The following is a 14,381-nucleotide window of genomic DNA, read 5'->3' as shown; positions in this document are numbered from 1 at the left end:
CCAATGGAAAGCTCATTGTTTTTGTAGAACAAAAGAATAGTCAAGAGCAACACCTTCAGATGAAGTGATCATTCTAGAATGTCACAAACAGACATGGCTACCTTATTGTCCATGTACTCCAGCCACTGCAGGCCCAGGTTGGTGACGATGCGAGGCGTTCCGTCGTCCACAGGGAGGATGTCAATCTTAAACTTCTGAGGGGCAGCTGTCACAATCTAGAAGAGGTGACAGCAGGACAGTTTTTTTTTCTCTTCACTTCAACCACATTGGGCAAAAGATTACTTCTGATAAGGCTTAAACTGAATCCCCCCCCTCCCCCCACACACACTACCCCCTGCAGAGGCAGGAAAGGATTAAGGAATGGACAGCCATCGCTCTGGTGATAAGTGCTGTCATTACGTGTTACATTTTTTGACAAGGTGAAGCACTTCCAGACGCAGCTGCCCACTAAGAAAACACCCTCTGTCAGGTGTGGTGAGAACATGCTGACACCGGCGAAATGGTAAATGCAGCTGCCGGGAGGAAGGGAGGAAGGGAGGGAGGGAGGAAGAAAGACACATGACCCCGGAGAAGGAACCAGAGGAGGGAGGGAAAGAGAGAGAGAGAGAGAAATGTAACACTCCTTAGACCTCTATCTAACTTACGTGATTACGTCAATAAAACACATACCTTAAGAAGCTAAATCAACCATGCTTACAGCATCACATTAAAAATAAAAAAAGGAAAAGTCTTCAAACCCCTCCCATTTTACCCATTGCACCTTGAAAATACATTGCCCATCACCTCCAACACACACAGCAAGAGAGAGGAGGAGAGTGCTAAATAGAGAGAAAAAGGAGTGTGTGTATAAGTGTCTGGAAGTGTGTATGTGTGTGTATATGTGTGTATGTGTGCTTGTGACAGAGAGAGAAATGACAGTGAGAGTCCCCTGTGTATTAACACTGGCAGACTGGGACAGACAAATGAGTTGACAGTTTGTGACGAACATTTTTCAGAAGCATACTGATTGTTTGGTGGCTAAAAACAGACTGCACACACACACACACACACACACACACAAACACAAACATTCACCTACACACACTGACACACTCACCTAGCTACACACACACACTGACAAACTCACCTACACACACACACACACACGTACAAACACACAAACCTTAACCTACACACACACAAAAACATACACACACACACACACACACACACACACACACACACACACACAAATACAAAGATGCTTAAACAAAGGAACAGAAAACTCTGCTACAACCTTGAGCCAGAGGTAACAACTCAAGGAAACATCTCCATTTTTATAGCATGGCTAAAAAAACCTGGAGTAAAATATGATGCAATCCCCACAAAGGGCGCATTCTGAGCCTCTGCCTCTATGTCTTCCTGACTATGATATCTTAGTCTGACTGGGAGAGCCGCTACATTGTAAACTATGGCTGCACGTTCATGGCAGGGGACCGACCTGATAGAGTACCCAAGTTTTGCCTGTCCCTGATTCCAAAGACACCCCACATGAACTGTGTGTCTTTACCGGAAATAAACACACACACAGACACACACACAAACATGCATTCATACATACATGCATATATGCACACATACATACACACATTAAAATAAACATGAACACACAAAGTGCGCACACACACACACCTCCTTGCCGCCCTCCTCCACCAGGAAGAACATGTTGGTGCCGTCGGCCACGGTGAAGGTGAAGCGGTCCTTGAGTGAGTTGCTGCCGTCGTGGTTGTAGCTGATGCGATTCTGGTAGATGTCGTCCATGGTGAAGGTGCTGGTCTGCCGGTAGTGCTGGCCATTGTTGGTGCGCTCGATGGTGCCGTGCCGGGGCGGCTGGACCACGGTGAAGGTGATGGCGTCCTCCTGAAGAAGAAGAAGCGGAAGCAGGAGGACGTTAGAAAGAGGGCCAGTGAGGGGGGAGAGAGAGAAGAGAGGGAGTAAAAGGTTATGACAGAGAGATAGAGAGAGAAAACAGACAAGACACAGAGCCATTAATAAGACCATGTTATCAGCAACCTAATTAAGATAGAGAGAGTCTGTGTGTGTTTGATTGTGTGTCTAAGGTTGTGCGTGTGTCTGTCAATTTGCATGGGTGTATGAGGGAACCTGCAAAATTGTCACTGTGTGTGTGTTAACCTGTCAACCTGTCACTCTGTGTGTGTGTGTGTATGTGTGTGTGTGTGTGTGTTGTACCTCTGTGTCAGCGTCGGTGGCCTTCAACTCAAACTCAGTGATGGTCTTCCTCACCCCCTCCTGCACACGCATCCCTGGCACCTGCACTACAGGCAGCGAGTCGTCCACAGGCCGAATGGTGATGTAGAACGTCTGTGAGATCTACAGCACACACACACACACACACACACACACACACACACACACACACACACACACACAGAGTGACATCTTCAATCCCCTGTATCAGGCAGTGAAAACATTACCACTGTTTATACCTCTATATATTGTGATGACTGAACAAAAGTTGGTCAGTCTGGCAATAAAAAGAAGATTTACTGGTACATTATAACCCTGGACAGAGCGAGAAGCATCCACTTAGCACTTTCCACCCAAAGCAATTTGCAGTGTGCTAATTCCCTGTGGCTAGCCCATATGTTAATGGCCCCTTTGTGTGAACAGCACAGTTCACACATGACTAGCTGGACTCTATGGGCTCTGTGCATTGTGGGATGTGTTCCATAGGGCCGCTGATTAATCTCTTTGAGGCGAGGCCGGCAGCGGCGGCCAGTGAGTGTGTGCTCGGGCCACTCGGGTCCTCATTACTCAAGGCTGAGGGGACCAAGAGGCCAGCCCCTGATTTGTTCCCCCTGTTCTTCTTTCGCTTCCATGCTTTGGACACAGTCACACATACACATGCACACATATGCACACACACACAAACACACTCTTACTCACATGTGTACACCCAGGCAAATATAAATGTGTACACACACACACACACACACACACACACACACACACACACACACACAAGCTGTCCTCCAAACCTCATTAGCACCATCTGAGACGGTGAAGGTGAAGTCATCAGAGTGTTTCTCTTCCTCACTGGTGTGAACATACTGCACACTGCGGGAGGCCAGGTCTGCCTGGGTAAACGTGCTGATGTGTGTGCCTGCAGAGGAGGAGAGGAGGAAGACAGGGGATGGGATGGAAGTGTAAGTGTAAGGAGAGGAGAGGAGAGGAGAGGAGAGGAGAGGATGGGAGAGGAGAGGAGAGGAGAGGATGGGAGGGGATGGGGAGGGGAGGGAAAAGGGGAGACCAGTAGAAAAGCATAGAAGAGGGGAAGGGAACAGAAGAGAGGAGAGGAGGTGAGAGGAGAGGAGAGGAGAGGAGGGGAGGGGGGAACAGAGGAGTGATGCAAGCAGAAGGACGAACAGAAGAGTAAAGGAGAGCACAGGAGAGAGGGAGATGAAAGGAAAGGAGGAGTGAGGAAAAGAGGTTGGGAGATGGAAATGGGGATGGGGATGGGGAAGGATGATAGTGTTGGAGGAAGAGGAGAGGAAAAGAGATTCCCAGAGTAGGGTCCAGGCATGAAGAGGAGGAGTGCAAATGTGTAGGGGGAGGGGGGTGAGAGAGAGGAGGAGAGCAGGTGTGGAGTGGGGAGAATGAGATGAAACAGAAAGAGGACATTAATATGGAAAAGAGAATGAAAAACATGAAAAACAACCACAGTCACTAGACGGTTCTCCCTAACTATTTAATGGCATAGAAATTTAGAATCAGTGGATGTGGATGTGGATGTGGTAGTCGTGGACGACACCATGTGAGGCTAGGCAGATGGTGAGGGGGCAGGGGAGGGGGCAGGACGAGTTAGACCGAGGTGCTCGCCAAAGGCCCAGCTGAGAACCCCACGCATTTGGGGCAGGGTGAGTGGCAGGCTGCTGTCGGAGGAACAAGGCAGGCTTAAAGATGCGCCAAGCCCCAATTCACGCAACACAGTTCCCCCACGCTCCCGGCTGCTATCTCTAAACTGCGCCTGACTCCCTAGTGCTCATTGCTGCATGGGAAATGAGGCAGAGCGAGAGAGAGGGCTCGTACCGGCCGGCTTCTCAGGCTAATCTCAGCAGGGCGGAATCCCTCATTTACAAATAGAGCTCGGCTATCTCCTACAGTGGCTGTGTCTAGAGGGGGGGCCAAACACGGAACAGAGCTGCCTCTTATCAGGGGTGCCTCGTTCACATGCAGGGGAAGAGAGAACGTGATCGGACTTAAGGTGCTTAAGGTGGTTGGTAAATTAGACGAATAGGCACTGAAAAACAGAATCTGAGTCAGAGAGGTGTCAAGTATGAGGAATGACATTTCACAGGGTGACAGAGATACATGAACAAAATGAATGGGAAGATTAGCTCAAACAACAAGCGCCAGATATGTAAAGTAACTGGAAGTAATCGACCTCATCAGAACAGCTAATCTCGAAACTTCAAAACTAATTAGCTACAATCACCAGCCTGGTGCCTTTCAGGGACCCAAGAGTCGAGTGCTCCAAAGTACAATCCAGACCAGCTGTGTTCTTTTACAATTACAATGAAATGGGTCGCGGAGGAGCGGGCCTTGACAGATGCAGAACCAGAGGCAGTGGAGCACAGGGAGAGAGAGAGAGAGAGAGAGAGAGAGAGAGAGAGAGAGTTGGGGGAGAAGAGGCAGGTACCGGGGGAGGTGACGTGCTCCAGGTGGCCAAGCTGCGGCGGATTGGTCAGGCGGTACATGAGCTCGCCGGGCTCGCTGTCCTGGTCGGAGGCAGACAGCTGCTGCGTGGTGAGCTTCTTCACCGAGTTCTCGTCCAGGACCAGACCCTTGTTCACCGTCACCGTGGGGGGAAGACGGTCCTCTGAGAGGGGAGGAGAGGACAGACAAAAGGGACGGAAAGGAGAGAAGGGGGAGAGATTTAGATAGGTGTGTAGAGAGGTATGGATGGAGAGGCAGAGTTGTAGAGAAGAGATGGATGAATAGATGGAGGTGAAAAGGGAAGGAATGAAGGAGAGTGAGAGAGAGAGAAAGAGATAGATATATTGACACAGACAGAGTGAGTAAAGAGGGAGATGAAAAAGATTCAGGTAAACAAAGGAGTAATTAGATGGAAGTTTGTTTATTAAAAAAGTATATGTTGTCAAAAACCACAGATCAAAATATATATAATTTTACTTGAAATAAATCGAATCAATATACACTAATTTACTACAACAAAAACTGACTTCACAGCTGTAGTATAAATACACATTTACATTAAACAGCAAGAGAAGCTCAAACCGAAATCCCTCATAAAATGAACACGAAGGCTTCACACAGGCTTCTAAACAAATGGATTTCTGTAAAACAAAATCATGGCACCACATTTTTGTGTGGACAGAAGATCTATAGCACTCCTCACCCCCCCCCCCCCCCATCCCAGTGTGAGTTACGGAGGCTCCTCTCACAGGCTGTGGGGGGTGTAGGCGGCACCTACCCAGCACACTGATGAAGAAGGACTGATCTATGAGCTTGTTGCCCTCGGGGTCCTGCAGGTTAAACTTGAAGGAGAAGCTGCCTCCGTTCTCACCCTTCTCGTGGATGTACTCCACAAATCCTTCAAGACAGGAGGAGAGTGTCGGGGGGGGGTCAAAAAAGTTCTCTTTTCAGGAAGCATATTGTTACATTCATTTATTTACCATTCCTTTTTTATTTTAAAACCCCCTTTTTTATTTAAAGGGTACTTTGTGTCGTTTTCAGTGATTATGCCATGAGCATTTGCCATGAAAAAGACGCAGAACTCCAGGGAACAAAGGTGTGATGATCCTCTGGTGGTACCTTTGTTGATGTCCTCCTGGGTGAAGCTTTTGACAGCTCCGCGGGCAGACAGCAGGACCTTGCTCCTGCCTTTGGCCAGCTGCAGTTTGCCCACGGTGGGGTCTTTGGTCAGGGTGAAGCGCAGCTTCAGGTTTTCCGAGTCCACGTCTGTGCCCTTCAGATGCTGCTCGGTGATTTTTGATGAGGCACCTGGACAAAAAGAGACGAGAAACGATTACGGCTTACCTTCCCACTTCACTTTCAGGAGGAGTATAAATCACATGGTTTCAAATGGTTTAAAGTTTGTCACACTATGAAATATGAAACCAACCAAACTCTGCAGGAAATGAAAACATGGCCAGTGTGTTTGTGAGATGAGTGTGTGAGCGAGGCTGGAAGATAGGGATCAGTCTGATACCCAGACAGCACATCAATAGTGTAGGAGGGAGTAGAAGGATGAAGGACATAGAGGACATTTATCCGCAATGTCCAGGATATGGAATTTACTTTAGTACAGGCTACAGCAGTATTTCCTACTCTGACTTTATTTCTCTTCACAGAGAGAAGGGGGCCGAGTGTAGGTCCTTGCGTGCAATCCTCACCTGCTGCCATCTGCAGGCCTCGGTTGATGGTGGCCCTGGGCGTTTCGCTCTTCTTCACATCCATGGTGAACTCCAGGCGGCCCGACTCGGTGTGCACGCCGTCGGTGACGGAGAAGCGCACCTCGTCGGTGCGTAGGCCCAGGCCGTCGGGCGTGTACACCAGCAGCTCGTCCAGCACGTCCTGGTAGGTGAAGGTGGAGCCCTGGCTCAGCACGCGGCCGTTCTCCAGGGGCTGCGAGTAGAACTGTCGCCGCCGCAGCTTACCTGCGCGAGCCGTGAGCAGAGGGGAGCGTGAGGTGAGACGAGATACAGAAGAGAGAAAATATATGACATTCTCACACACACACACATACACACACACACACACAAGCAATATTTTATCATAGGGAGCACCCCTATGATAAGCAACACAGATTTAACATTTACTTTTACATTCAAACACACAAATTCATAGAACACACACTATAAACATAACTGCAAAATTAAATGTAAATGCATTACACAAAGAATAAGAGGCATTGTTTACAGAGAACAATCTCCCTCTGCAAAAACATTCATATCCTCGCACACACACACGCACCTGCACGCGCACACACACACACACACACACACACACACACACACACACACACACAGAGAGACTTTTACTGAGGCACACGAGTCATAGCAATACAACACAAAGCCTATAAACCCAGACAACAACTACATATCTTCCCCCAAACACAATTTCCAATAAAGTCGCCTCCAAGCCGGCCGACCCGCATCCACCTGACAGTGTAATTTCCTGGCCGACGCACAGACCCTGCCCTGTCTGCTGCTCCCAACTTTCTTCCCATCTGGTCCCGGCCCATTGCTCCTCTGTCACGGCCTCGCACCTCTCTATCCCTCAGCCACCGGCTAATGACAAAGCCCCCTCATAAAGCCCTCCTCCCGTAAAGCCCTCCTGTCACACCATCATCAAACCCAAGAGTGATGCACCCGTTTCAGTCCCGCACCCTCCTCCAGCCCCCATAACTTCCTCTAAAACACACACACACACACACACTCTCTCTCTCTCTCTTTCTCGCTCTCCCACTCTCACACACACACACACTATTTTAACAGACTCCTCGGCGGGGCTTATGGGGGGCAGAAGCCAGCTAAATGGCGAGGCGACGTGGTGACAGAGCCATCAGTCAGAGGGAGACACGAGCCAGACACTCAAGGCCCGACTGAGCAGCGCTGCAGCCGCAGGATGAGCCCCGCTGACTGATAGGCTGTCAACGGCCACGCCACGGAGAGATGGAGGGAGAGAGGGAGAAGGACAGGGTGAAGATGAGGAGGAGAAGAGAATGATGTGAGGAGATGGAGAAGGATGTGGGATATGATGAAGAGAGGAAGAGGAGGAGAGATAAAGGGAAGCAGTGAGTGCAAGCTAGCAAGAGTGGGTGTGTGTGTGTGAGAGAGAGAAAGTCATGCAGGAGGATCAAGAGAAAATGAGTGTGTATGTGTGTGTGAGAGAGAGTGTAAGAGACAGAGAGAGGGGGGGGGGCAATGGGAGACAGAGAAACAGGAGAAGGCACTCACCGTAAGAAGGCTTCTTGGTGATAGTGAGGATGATCTCGTTCTCAGGCGTGTCCAGGTCCAGCACGTGCAGCGAGGAGTTGGTGATTACCACCCCCGAGTTCTCCTCCACCTGGATGTTGTTCACCGACACGATCGGAACTTTGTCCTCCTTACTTTGCTAAATGGACAAAATAAAACACAGAATTTCAATAGGGCGCATTCAGTATGGAAAGTGTACACTCAACACTCAATTACACATGCCATGGAGAGGGCACCCGACCAATAAGTCAATAACAGACGAGTAATTAAACTGCACTCCACTGCAGCCTAATTCATTTTTTTGCTAGTTTAGCCATTCCACATTGCTGAGCTTTATTTAAAAATGTTTAATTAAAATTGAAATCAGCAAATTAGCAATTAAAAAAAGAAAACACAGACTGCCACTCGGGGCTGTCCGAACCTGGATGTCGATGTTGACGAAGAAGGCCTCGGTCTGGCTGGAACCGTCGCTGATGTAGAAGCTGAATATGTCCTGGTGGACGTTGGCCTGCCGCACGTTCTGCACGTAGAAGATGTGGTCGCCGTTTAGGTCCTCCACGGTGAAGGGCACTTCTGTGCTGATGACCTGAGCGCCACCAGATGCCCCCGCTGACGAACGAGAGGAAACAAGAGAAAGAACGATGAGTCACACCCCGTCAGTCTTTTCTTTCATCTTTCTCTCAAGAGCTATTCCTGGAAGTCGGCCAGCGCTCTTCTAAGAGAAGGGTCGTGTGGTCATTGATTTCTTAATGACAAGCTGTAGCTAAGAGTTTACCAGAGTGTCGGGGTCAGCGCAGAACACGGATCACAGAGTGTGAGGAGACACCCGCAGAGATGCTGATCTTATCTAATCTGCCTCCACACACACACACACACACACACACACACACACACACACACACACACACACACACACACACAGAATCAGACCAGTGATGCCTGAGGTTGTGTGTCCACCTAAAGCCAGTGCACTGTACTAAGGCAGATGGCGTGTAGGATCAGCCACTGTGTGGGAAGTGGTCGGGGACACCTCACCTCTCCTCGTGTTCTCGATGAAGCCGTACTTTGGGGGGCTGACCAGCCACACCATGAGATCCTTCTTGGAAGTGTCCGGGTCCGTGGCGAGGATGTGATTGGCTGACAGCTGGACCCTGCCCCCTTCCTGAACCTTAATGAAGTACAAAGAAGAAACAAAAATGCATCTTTGGTGGCAGTGGACAGGGACTAGTGATGAGAGTTGGTGAGTTGAGCTTGTTAACAGTTATTTGTTTGAGCTGCGGTGTGTTTGTGTCACCTTGATGCCACTGTGCACGGTAACCACGGGCGGCTGCCTCTGCACCGAGGTGATGGTGATGGTGCACATCTGGTTGTCAAGGCGATTGTTTTCGCCGTCGTACACAATGAAATGGAAGATGTCAGTGACGGGCTGATTCCCTGTCTCAAAGGATGTGATATAGCTGTGGAGATGAAAGAGACAGAGAGAGAAAAAAGAGAGCGAGAGTGGAAGGGAGTGGAAGGGGACAGGGTAATTGAGAGAGAGAGAGAGAGAGAGAGAGAGTGAAACAGAGATGAAAAGGTGGAAGGCTTAAGAGAAAGGTGGAAAGAGAAAAGATAGTGGAAGAGAGAGCAGAAGGACTCAGTAGACAGGATTGAGACAAGGACATATACAACACAAAACAACAAAAACAGACAGAGAAAACAGAGCACACATGAGTACATTAGCTTCCTCACACAGCTCACATAGTGGTGGGTACATCTGTAACGAGCCTAGGGAGGCTTTCAGGCAATAAAGATTTGATAACTCTACTACCCTACAGCAAACAGCAGCAATTAAACTATCTTCAATAACCGGCAAGCATTATGCATCACTGTTTGATCAACCTCTGTGTGTGTGAGAAGATGAAGCCTTGGGAGTTAAAGCTGAGTTAATGCAGAGCCCCGTGTTATGAAATTAGCCCTCGCCCAGTCAGAGTCTGGCTAACTGCTTCTGTTTTTCAATAACGCCTCAGAACTTGGTACACTTCATCACTCAAGATGACAGAATTAAAGCAAATCAACTGTGCGTAATGGGAATGAGATGGTCATTAAATGCCTCCACACAACAAAAACAAATGAGAAGATGAATCATTATCAATAATAAATACATTTTGATGTATATAGTTTTGGTTTGCGTACAGCTTTAGGGGTATTTTAAAGCAAAAAGTAATAGCTTAAAATGAATTAAGCTATTCATAATGTGCTGTGTGCAGACCCATTACTTATGGCAACCTGTGCTGTGCCCACAGTGACCATGAGGTGATCATGTGTGTGATATTTCAAGTGTAAAGCTTTATTCCGGTAACTTGCTCCAACCAGTAACCTAGATGGAATAGCAGTGCAGCTTGATCATGGTGTACCAACAGATCTCAGTGGGTGTGTTCTCACCGTAGTCGGCGGCGGTTGATATCTTCCATGGTGAAGGAGGAGTACTCGCTCAGCTCCTCTGGGTCTGATGCTGCACCACTGCGGGTGAGGATGCCGTACATGGGTACCGACACCAGCTGGATGCGGATCTTCTCATCCTTGGAGCTATCGTCCTGGAAACGTATTAATGAGACAGATGTAGCAGTGGGAATCAAATACTGCAACACCTCTATAAAAACACAGAGATCATCACCCTAGACATGTGCTGAAACCAAGACATATACTGAAATCAGCAGAAACATATATTTTCAAATGTAAGCTAATATTTAAGAAGTCTCAGTGGCAATATCATGACTTACAGTGCCCTTTAAAGATATATTCCATAAAAAAACATCACAGACAGATATAAGCTGATATTGTCAAATTTCTCAACAGGATTGCCAATTTTCCACAGATTGCCTGTAGACCTTTTCATTAAAAGATGTATCTCTCTCTATCTCTCTCTCTCTGAGCATTCTCTCATATCTCTCAGGTGTAATGATCTGACTCAGTCTGACCTTGTAGGCCAGGTGGGAGCGGGTGATGACCGTGCTGCTCTTCTCCGACACCTCCATGGCCAGCAGGGCATTGGGGTCTCTCCTGGGCCCGTCGCCGCCCACCTCCGCCACCGCCACCTGCACGGTGGCCGTCGCCATGGAGATGCCGTCTGTCACCGAGAAGGCCATGGAGTCGTCCTCGGCTGTCAGGCCTGTGTGCTCGTACTGCAGGATGTTCCGGGTGATGTCACTGAAAGTGAAGGTGTCACCTGCGCCGAAGGCCCATAACACACCTCATCACCATCTCAGGTCACATCATATCATGTCATATGTCACACACACATAAAGATATCACATATAACCAGCTTATCACATTTGACACTACATCACTGCACGCAGTATTTGAGATTACATAATTAAGCCATTTGTCAACTCGTGTCTACCATGGCACATCATGTGATATGTTAGCCAAATGTTTAATTGGCTGGTTTAGTGCATATAACGACAGTGACGCAGGGTTGGGGCATGTCTCTCACCGGCGCTCATGGGTGTCTGGGAGCTGAAGTCTACCCTGACGAGGTTGCCGTGCGCTGGAGCCTCCACCAGCTCAAACTCCAGCTCATCGGGGGCCGTGTCCGCATCCGTCACTGCCAGCTGCTGCCCTCCTGCAGACGCATACAGACATGCGCACACACACACACACACACACACACACACACATATGTCACACTCTACTGTTTTCTTGCGTGTACCCCCAGACACATTTATTTATCATCTAGAGAGTGTTCATGTTCAGCTTCAGAAAAAAAGATTACAATGTACATGAGCAGGACATGTTTCACACATCATATCTTCTGAAAGCTTTAGTTCCACACCGTTAAATCCCTTGATGATATAACGCTATCTCCCTCTCTGCGATGTGTGCAGTTGTGTGTGTGTGTGCGTGTGTGTGTGTTTGTGTGTCTGTGCCTGTTAGTGTGTGCGTGCGTGCGTGCGTGCGTGTGTGTGAGTGTGCGTGTGCGTGTGCGTGAGCAGGTGCGTGTGTGTGTGTGTGGTCGCTTAGTGGATCTCTCACCGACTGGTGCTCTGCCTCCCAGGGTGACCTCTAGCACGGGGTCCAGGATCTGAAAGACGGGGGGCTGATGGTGGTTGGCCAGGAGCAAGATGGCAAAGTCCATCTCAGGGGTGGTGAATTCGCCATCAGACACTGAAACACAGGACTCACTGTTACTCACTCTCTCTCTCACACACACACACACACACACACACACACACACACACACTGTCACCTAGACCTTACTTATGCATGTACTTACACACACATATCTGTGCATGTATGCTTATACTGTCACACATATACTATACACAATCACAGATGAACACATTAAACAAGGTATACTCAAACACTACACATAGTGCATTCACACATTAAACAGAATATTCTACACATTTATCCACACTGAGCTATGAAAGTAAACACTAGTCTACAAAGTGAACAAAGTCAAATCAAACACTCCTAATAAAAAAAAAGGTTGTCACCCTAATGGAATATCTATAAATAGGTTCATTAACGTTATCTTTCACTGGAGACAAGAGACACGATCACAGTGCTTCCACGCTGAGAGATGGTTTTAAGAAGTTCTGTGGCGACTGGACTGGCATATGAAGGTGTGAAGACAGCACAGAGAAGGAAAAGAAAAACAGAACTCCCATGGGAACCATTTCAGAGGGTGCCAAAGCTGTGGATGAAAACGGACACACCCCAGGGAGGAAGAGAACATGGAGTAGTGAAATGGATGTATGTTAAGAGAGAGGGAGGGAGAGAGACAGAGAGAGAGGGAGGGAGAGAGAGAGAGAGGGGGGAGAGGGAGGGAGAGAGAGAGAGACAGAGGGAGAGAGAGAGAGAGCGAGGGAGAGAGAGAGGGGGGAGAGAAGGAGAGAGTGAGAGAGAGATGTTGGAGTAGTAGATGGATATATTAAAAGTGTCCTCTCCACTTTCTCTTGGACCATGTAGGGACATGGCAGCTTAGAGGCCCTAGGTGTTTATCTAAAGCTCAGTGTGATCCCGCGTGCACTCTACTGTCTTATGCATCATTGATGAGGATCTGCGGTGGGGGATACGTCTCCTGGGCTTTGCCGGGATAACGAGAGAACACTCCAGAACACCGAGCTCCAGAGAGCTCCAGCGAAAGATGGGCTCCGTCTCCGTCTCCTTCCAGCTCCAATAGCAGAGGCGGCAGCAGCAGCAGCAGCAGCAGCTGGGGTTAAATTTAGCATTTGGGTCCGAGTGGTAACAAGTCCTTTAAGCGCAAGATCAAAGGCAGGGTCTGTGCAGTATCATTACACACTGTCACAGATGATGGGCTTAACCTGTGTAAGCAGGAGCCATTCCCTCCTGAAGGCAGGAGGAGGCATACCGGATGTCAGGGGAATAGAATCACACACACCTGCATTAGAGAGGGGTCTGGTTTTTGCTCTTTAAACTGTCTGGGAAGATTCTTACTGACGCATTGGTGAAATCTCATGGGCATTGCAAGGCACTTTCAAGAACTAAAATGTCTTAAATCTTTGTCTATTTGAGAATATGTATAAATATTTTTTATTTATTTAATTAAATAAAGGAATAAAATACTGTAAATATTTCACTCCCTTATTGTTAATATTGTTCCAGAGAGAACCACTGCAAAAAAAAACGAGTGTGTAAGTCAGCCAGGGACAGCGAGGGCTCTGAGGCTGTGTGCACAGGCAGGCTAACTTCCTTTCAGAGACTGGGAGGTGCTGGAAGAGCTGAATATGACAGTGTATATGAGCGGCCGAGGGTCTGTGATTCATAGCTTCAGTGCAGGATGATATATTACCGCATCCTTCCAATAGGGAAGAGATAGAGTGTCCCATTATGGCCACGGCCGGCAATGGAGAGGGGAAGGGAGGGACGGGGGGTGGGGGGGAGGGGATCATATCGGCCCTCTGATGGAGCCATAAATAACAGGCACAGGATGGCGTGATGGAGCTTTGGAGAGATGAGGACAGAGGGATTAGTTATTGTGTGTGTGCGTTTGTGTGTGGGAGAGAAAAGGAAAAAAAAGAGAGAGAAAGAGACAAATGGGGAGGGGGGGGGGAGAAAAAGAGAGAGAGTGTAGATGGAGTTTAAAAGTATGAGAAAGAGAAGTGCATTGTGGGATAGCATGGTGAGAAACAATCAGGGCGGCGAGCGAGAGGCGGGAGGCCACCAGAGAGGCATCCGGAGCTGCAGGGGTAATATACCTGTGAAATGGAGGCTCACCGACTCGGGAAGACCTAGAGGGAAGAGGAGGAGAGGAGGGGAGGGGAAGAGGAGGAGAGAACGTTACATGTGGGAGTGTGAAGAAGTGTCAAGGGCTCCTGGAACTCGGGACGCCAAAGCCAAACTGGACCAACGCCGGCGAGGGAAGATGTGGATTTA

At 48.6% G+C, this 14,381-nt stretch overlaps 1 protein-coding gene across 1 annotated transcript in view; it reads right to left on the bottom strand.

The window, feature by feature from the left end:
• fras1 (Fraser extracellular matrix complex subunit 1) overlaps positions 1–14,381 on the bottom strand; it is a 109,196-nt gene that overhangs the window by 12,066 nt on the left and 82,749 nt on the right. Inside the window, exons 35-51 of the mRNA XM_031570638.2 lie at positions 14,204–14,236; positions 12,015–12,146; positions 11,476–11,604; positions 10,961–11,208; positions 10,425–10,576; positions 9,295–9,457; positions 9,036–9,168; positions 8,422–8,609; positions 7,983–8,139; positions 6,417–6,680; positions 5,836–6,024; positions 5,495–5,614; positions 4,700–4,879; positions 3,039–3,163; positions 2,230–2,370; positions 1,672–1,899; positions 102–215 (exon numbers count right to left, since the gene is read on the bottom strand). Of these exons, the coding sequence (XP_031426498.1) occupies positions 102–215; positions 1,672–1,899; positions 2,230–2,370; positions 3,039–3,163; positions 4,700–4,879; positions 5,495–5,614; positions 5,836–6,024; positions 6,417–6,680; positions 7,983–8,139; positions 8,422–8,609; positions 9,036–9,168; positions 9,295–9,457; positions 10,425–10,576; positions 10,961–11,208; positions 11,476–11,604; positions 12,015–12,146; positions 14,204–14,236 (2,696 nt within the window). The remainder of the gene's footprint in view (positions 1–101; positions 216–1,671; positions 1,900–2,229; positions 2,371–3,038; positions 3,164–4,699; positions 4,880–5,494; positions 5,615–5,835; positions 6,025–6,416; positions 6,681–7,982; positions 8,140–8,421; positions 8,610–9,035; positions 9,169–9,294; positions 9,458–10,424; positions 10,577–10,960; positions 11,209–11,475; positions 11,605–12,014; positions 12,147–14,203; positions 14,237–14,381) is intronic.

The sequence above is a fragment of the Clupea harengus genome, chromosome 7 (assembly GCF_900700415.2).
Source record: "Clupea harengus chromosome 7, Ch_v2.0.2, whole genome shotgun sequence".
Lineage (NCBI taxonomy): Eukaryota > Metazoa > Chordata > Actinopteri > Clupeiformes > Clupeidae > Clupea > Clupea harengus.
This window is presented reverse-complemented; position numbering and strand designations above follow the sequence as displayed.